Genomic DNA, 7,500 nt, shown 5'->3' on the forward strand with positions numbered 1-7,500 from the left:
AGTAGTTTGACTTGGCTATGTCACCCTACTCAGCACAAGGGCAATAAATAAGAAGGCTCATAGCACACACAGCGGACTAGATGCTAGCACAGTGGAAGGACTTACAACAGGACTGTTTTTTCCTTTTATGAGAAAGGTTTCTCGGGGCACTTTAAGCCCTTGATTGAAACAATAATATAGACAGTCAGGAGCTGGATTGTGAGTTTGTTTTTCCTCTCGTAAACAGGAAATTATCTTAAGGGGGTTGCACACCGGCCAAATACTTTCCCAGCTAGGACAAGCAGCCGCCATTCACAGATGTGAACTGTTTTTTATTAGCATAACCTGGTCTCCGTCAGGGCCGTTATTTTGCCCCACGCTCTTTGTGGAAAATTCATCTGCTTCGGTCCAAATATACTCTGTGCTGTGTAATCCCAGTTGCAGTGCAGAAATAGTTCATTGCGGGCGCTCCGGTGGTGTAGTGGATAGAGTGCGTACCCTACTGGCTCCGGCCTTCGTTGCAGTGGTCGCGGGTTCAAATCCTACCCGTGGACCTTTACTGCAGGTCATCCCCCCCTCTCTCTCTGTCTTCCCATTTCAACTCTGTACTATCAAATAAAGCTTGAAAATGCCAAAAAATTCTCTTAAAATAATAAATAAAATAGTTCATTGCATGAAGTATTTATACTCAGCTTAATAAAACACATGGAGCACTTGTTTGTTGTTCCCACCCTTTAACTAAGACTACCTTTAAGATACTGACACATTATTTTGGAGTTGTTAAATGAGCAAACTGGCAATGTTAACTCTCTTCTGGCAGATTGTGACTCACACTACCATTTTACTGGAAGTGCCCGGACTTAACAAAGATGGCACTCAGTCACTGCATCCACCACCATGGTTTAACTTAGGTTGTTGCCGCTCTCAAACAATGAAGAAGTTCAGCGCCATGTTGAAAGCCTGTAACGATCTGTCAAACAGGGGGCCAGCCGGCATTGGCCGTACAATAGATGCCATAGATGTAATACAGTGGAGTTGTGTGTGTGTGTGTTATGCCATTGGGTGTCACAGATATATATGAGTTACCCATCAATGGCAGGGTAAAGTCTGCTGCAGTGAATGAACGCCTTTGTTCATGACACGACTCAGACGTATGACTGCCATGACAAGTGGATCCGCTCTGTGACAGTAAATGCGGCATCTGGAAGGCTGGTTCACTGTGTGTGTGTGTGTCTGTGTCTGTGTGTGTGTGTGTGTGTGTGTGTGTGTGTGTGTGTGTGTGTGTGTGTGTGTGTGTGTGTGTGTGTGTGTGTGTGTGTGTGTGTGTGTGTGTGTGTGTGTGTGTGTGTGTGTGTGTGTGTGTGTGTGTGTGTGTGTGTGTGTGTGTGTGTGTGTGTGTGTGTGTGTGTGTGTGTGTGTGTGTGTGTGTGTGTGCCACGGTTCAGAATGGAGTCTTTGTATACGTCATGATGCTGAGTTGACCTTTGACCCAACATCCATGCACACACACGCACACAAACGCTTCCTTGTTTCCGATATCCTATCATCTGCAAACACTCCACACTTATCAGCGTCTTATCCTGTTTGCTGCCTTTTCCTTGTGTGAAACCGTGTAACCAAATAAGTTTTAAAAAATGCATAAAGAATGTGGACACCCTGCTTGTAAGTCATGGACAAGCTAAAAACAATGACCCTGATGGTTCTCTAGATGTGCATCAGCTGCTGTCAAGGAGTTTCCTATACTTGCATATGGTTATTGGAGTTTATCTGATCCGTTCTTTCTTCATTTTCTCTTTTTGCAATCATTTTCTCCTTCTTTCATTAGAATTATTCACTAAAAGTTCCCTCAAAAGTCTGCCCTTTGATTCTCTCGTTCTTTTGTTTATGCTGTTGTTATCATTTTTGGAAAAGATCAATGAGCCCTTATTCAAGTGTGTGAACTTGTGTATTAACCTATGGGGAAACGTGTCCGGCGTATACTCTGCGATTTGATCAAATTTCAGACACTTTTCCGCCCTTGTATAGGAAGAAGATTTCCATATATATTACCCAAGGTGATAACATTGACCCAAAGTCATAGGAAATAAACAAGTCTCGCTGCATCCACTTGACTTTCCCCTCAACTTGTACAAAAAGCTGATTTGCCTTTCTAATCTTGCCCTCTGTCTGTCTCCTCTGCCCCTCTCCAGCAGCTGAGCCATGCGGAGGCTTCTTGGATGCCAGCGACGCGGGTTACATCACCACCCCCGGCTACCCTCTGGAGTACCCCCCTCACCAGAACTGCAGATGGGTCATCACAGCCCCCGAGCCCTCACAACGCATCGTCCTCAACTTCAACCCACACTTTGAGATCGAGAAGCTGGACTGCAGGTAAATGGAAGGATGGATGGATGGATGGATGGATGGATGGATGGATGGATGGATGGATGGATGGATGGATGGATGGATGGATGGATGGATGGATGGATGGATGGATGGACGGATGGATGGATGGATATTAAAGGGTGTGCATGGCAAACAAAGTGATTTGAAGAAAAAAATAGTTTCAAGTTAAAGTAGATACAAGGACCTTTCAGTTTTGTTTTACCTAGTGGCCCCTCTTGGTTTTTTTTTATGATGCCGGTTGTTGTTCATGGGTGAGCGTACCCATGACAAAGGCATTAAAAAAAAGATATAGGCCTATATATTTAAAACTAGCATTCCTTTACAATGATGGTTTCATTTGCTGTTACATGTCATTTAATAAGTTAATCAGAGGAAAACATTTGACCGTTTCGGAAATATTTAAAAATTCCTCTCAAGCTACTTTAAAAAAGTAAGAGGAGTGTGACATCGTAAAGACAAAACTTCTCAGTTTCACTTAACTGTCTCTTTGGAGTTTACTGTCTCTGTGTGTGACTTGGTGAATGCCAGCCCACTCTCCTCCTGTCTTTCCTGGCTCTAGCTATCCCATAATAATCACTCAGGGACCTCCATGTGTCCCTCAACACTAATTATCATAGTCTAATTACAACACATTTACTGTTCTACGCATGACACTTTTCACACTCACAGATTAGAGGAGTGGGTGTCTGTCATTGTTTTTGCTTGTTGGGCCTTTGGTTTCATGGTGAGAGTGAAAGAAAGGGAGGCGTGAAATAAAAAGTACAGCACGCAGAGATGAAGGCAGACAGAGAGAGAGAGAGAGAGAGACAGACAGAGAGAGTGAGTGAGAGAGAGAGAGAGAGACAGAGAGAGAGAGAGACAGAGAGAGAGAGAGAGAGAGAGACAGACAGAGAGAGAGAGAGAGAGAGAGACAGAGAGAGTGAGAGAGAGAGAGAGAGAGAGACAGAAAGAGTGAGAGGCATGCTGGGAAATCATGGAAAATGACTTGAAGCGAGGTGCGAGGCTTGTTCAGAGGCAAACACACAGTGACGCTTACTGAAAGGAGAATGATTAGATAAGACAAAATTATGAATCAATCACGGTGTTATTAATGTATATACTGTAGATACTTAAGAGGAATATGAAGCAATGTTGAAACATTCAGAACGGACACGATAACAAATGGGAGAAGAATGGTGCAAAAAGAAGAAATGGGAACATTTGAGACGTATCAGATAATTTTTTCCCCTCCGGTAATTAAAGTTAAGTGAAGTCATGTTTATTTGTAGAGCCCAGAATACATGCAGTACAAGGTCTCACTGGAATCTCTGGGCTGTCGTCTGCACACTGGCTTCTAACTCAGCACAGACACCAGTCAAGACGTCAAAGTTAACAACATAACAAATGACAGGTTATCAGAATAACGTTAGCCTCATAGCATAATTGCCTAAATCATATTTACTCTACTCTATTTTTACTCTACATCTACTCTATTACATCTACTCTACTCTACATCTACTTTTCGTTAGCCTAATAGCATAATTGCCTAAGTCATATGTTAAGGGTTATAGAGTAGGGTAAAGTAGATGTAGAATAGAGTAGATGTAGAGTAAAAGTAGAGTAGAGTAAATATGATAGGCAATTATGCTATGAGGCTAACTTTAAGAGTTTCCCTTTCAACAGATGACCATGGCAATAGGGACAACAGCACATGTTAATCTTACAATATATAAATGCCTTCATCAGGATTTTTTTGTGATACAATAACTTGTGAACAAATATCTTTGTGGCAACACAATGTTATGTACGAATGCATCCGAAAGTAGTTTAGAAGAAAACACTGTCTCCCAGGAATCTAATGGGCACTATGAGCGTGAAGGGCCACAGATAGAAACCCCCTGACACAGGCAAGAGAGCAGATAAACACTCACACACACACACACACACACACACACACACACACACACACACACACACACACACACACACACACACACACACACACACACACACACACACACACACACACACACTCACAAACTGTGCCTCTGTTCCGGTGGTTTTCCCCCGGTCCAGTTAGCCCTATCAATTATAGATAGGTGAATTTCCCCCCACTCAGATGTACCAAAAATCATTCAGACATTTCTTTGTTGGAATTGAAGCATCAATATTTCACCGGCGGGCTGTTTGTTGAGGGGCTGAGAGGTTGGGAAAAGGCCCGCTGTGCTCTGCTCTGATTTCACTTTCTACTTCCACACTGCGCTGTGGAAATGAAAAACAAACTCCCTGTCTGACTCCCCGTCCTCCTCATTTCTCAGTTTTACCACCGGAGTTCTTCTTCTCGCATCAGTGTGATGCTTTTGATGCTCGCTCTCTCTCTCTCTCTCTCTGTCTCTCTCTCTCTCCCTCTTTTTCTCTCTCTCTCCTTCTGTCTCCCCCTTTCTTTCCATTCCCGCCTTCATTCCCTCTTTCTCTTCGACTGTCTCACATCCATTTAAAGTCCAGTAGTTTCCCATGGAGGAGAAAATGTGGTCCAACCGCTCAAAACAACAGGCTCTTATTTATTTATGACGGTATATACACATACAGTGTGTGTTTATTTGTGGCTGTTTCCATATTAAAAAGACGTGTGTGTGTGTGTGTGTGTGTGTGTGTGTGTGTGTGTGTGTGTGTGTGTGTGTGTGTGTGTGTGTGTGTGTGTGTGTGTGTGTGTGTGTGTGTGTGTGTGTTTATGTGTGTGTGTGTGTGTGTGTGTGTGTGTGTGGCTTAACATTTCTTTCATTTCAGTTTGTTTCCAGTAATCACAATGATACATTTTCTTTTTTTTGTAAAGCAATTGTTAAACCATGCAAGGAAGAGTGAGGTATCCGCAGTGTAGGTGGTAACATCTCAGGTCTAATAGGCTGTTATTTACTAGCGTCCTGCTGCGCTGAGCTATTTAGGTCTGCAGGCGCCTGGGGTGTGTGTGTGTGTGTGTGTGTGTGTGTGTGTGTGTGTGTGTGTGTGTGTGTGTGTGTGTGTGTGTGTGTGTGTGTGTGTGTGTGTGTGTGTGTGTGTGTGTGTGTGTGTGTGTGTGTGTGTGTGTGTGTGTGTGTGTGTGTGTGTGTGTGTGTGTGTGTGTGTGTGTGTGTGTGTGTGTGTGTGTGTGTGTGTGTGTGTGTGTGTGTGTGTGTGTGTGTGCAAGGGCAGGCTGAAATTGAGCTGTTAGGTTCAGAGGGCAGAGAGGCCAAGGAGTTGATGCACGGGGGGTGTGTGCGTGCGTCTGTCGGGGGCAGACTGACATGGGCACCCACTGATTGTCAGCAACACACACACACACACACACACACACACACACACACACACACACACACACACACACACACACACACACACACACACACACACTGGAACCTCTGGCACTCTTTCTCTCTTTCTGGCTTTAAAAGGTTTTCTCCTTCCGAAACATTTCCTCCTCTTTCTCTTTTGGCCTCATATTGTTCCATTGTGAAACATCACATTCATTTCATATGCTAATATCAACATTATCCATGTGTTTCTCTTCTCTTCTCAAGCTTGTATACGATAGCTTTGAAAAACAGAAAAACTCCTGTTTATTCTCAGTTAATGGAAATGAGAATACACACACACACACACACACACACACACACACACACACACACACACACACAGAGATCGTGTTGAAACAAAGGAGTCATCTATGATTGCAGACAAAGACTACTTTGTTACCAGGCAATATGGCCCCTCTGTCTTTCTTTATCTGATGAAGACACTCATGATGCAGTTTTGCATCTGTCTCCCAAAAATAAAAAAAACATTTATCAAAAGCTCACACACACGCGCCGGCACCAACAACACAGTTATGAATCAGCGTGCCCTGGTACAGACAGGGGTTGTTCCATAATGTCACTACACTGAAGCAATCTAATCTATTATGATCCTGATTGCAATTTAAGATGGTAATCTGTAATCTATAACGCATCACATTTTGTCAAGCACTCTGCCGGCCTCTGCAGCCAAAATCGATGGAGAGGGCGGTCGGACGGAGAGAGAGATGTTTTCATTAAGATTCATGTACTGTGGCCATTTAAGTGCAAGCAGACAGCTGTAGGGAGGGGGAGACATAGGAAGTGCCCCTGGCACGCTAATATAGCCAAGGAACAATCATGACTCACAATGACTTCCCATCACGTGACATGGCACCATAGTAATATATTAGTTCATCACTGGTGACAAGTTTTCAATTGTCACCCAATAGCTTTTTGTGTGTTTCATGGAAAAGGCTGAGATGATTAAAACCACATGATGGACTGGTACACAAATGTGTGTGTGTGTGTGTGTGTGTGTGTGTGTGTGTGTGTGTGTGTGTGTGTGTGTGTGTGTGTGTGTGTGTGTGTGTGTGTGTGTGTGTGTGTGTGTGTGTGTGTGTGTGTGTGTGTGTGTGTGTGTGTGTGTGTGTGTGTGTGTGTGTGTGTGTGTGTGTGTGTGTGTGTGTGTGTGTGTGTGTGGAGTTCGGCAGATGTTTGGGTAACAAGCTTTAGTGCTATGACATGTTGGGGAAATGCACTTATTAGCTTTATTGCCATGGATTACATGAGACAGTCAGTTTAGCATGAAGACTGGAAGTAGGTTGCCTGCCAGAACCTCTCTTTAATGATTACCTCATGTATGATGCAAATTAATCCAGAATAAAGTGACATTACATTTTACATGTGGCATCTACCACGTAAATTATGGCTAAGTGGTTATTCTATTTTTATTTTTTCTAAGTGTGCAATATAAAGCCTTTAGATGTAGCGGTTGGTTGTCAACGTATAGTTCACATTTTCCTCTTAGCTTGCTGCACCGCTTCTGTCCCTGGAAGCAAGATCTCTATTTGGAGTCTTTGGAAAGAACGACCACACACACACACACACACACACACACACACACACACACACACACACACACACACACACACACACACACACACACACACACACATAGGCGCACACAGCTGCTTAGAGAAAAGTGCAGCGTCAGGGTCCGTTGAGGGCAGGCTCAAATCATCCTGACAGCTACCTACTCTCTCTCTCTCTTTCTCTCGCTCTCTCTCTCTCCTCCTGGCTCTTTCCCTCTTCTCTCCCCTCCATTCATCCACCCCTCACTCAGCCCCCC

At 43.8% G+C, this 7,500-nt stretch overlaps 1 protein-coding gene across 2 annotated transcripts in view; it reads left to right on the forward strand.

The window, feature by feature from the left end:
- The window catches only part of LOC307258669 (neuropilin-2-like), a 104,560-nt gene that overhangs the window by 14,251 nt on the left and 82,809 nt on the right, over window positions 1-7,500 (forward strand). The window contains exon 2 of one of the 2 annotated variants that reach the window (XM_080038300.1): window positions 2,169-2,349. In XM_080038300.1, the coding sequence (XP_079894426.1) occupies window positions 2,169-2,349 (181 nt within the window). The remainder of the gene's footprint in view (window positions 1-2,168; window positions 2,350-7,500) is intronic. The other variant, XM_080038301.1, reaches the window with a different exon arrangement.

This window comes from Ammodytes marinus (assembly GCF_949987685.1).
Source record: "Ammodytes marinus genome assembly, chromosome: 12".
NCBI classification, from domain to species: domain Eukaryota; kingdom Metazoa; phylum Chordata; class Actinopteri; order Uranoscopiformes; family Ammodytidae; genus Ammodytes; species Ammodytes marinus.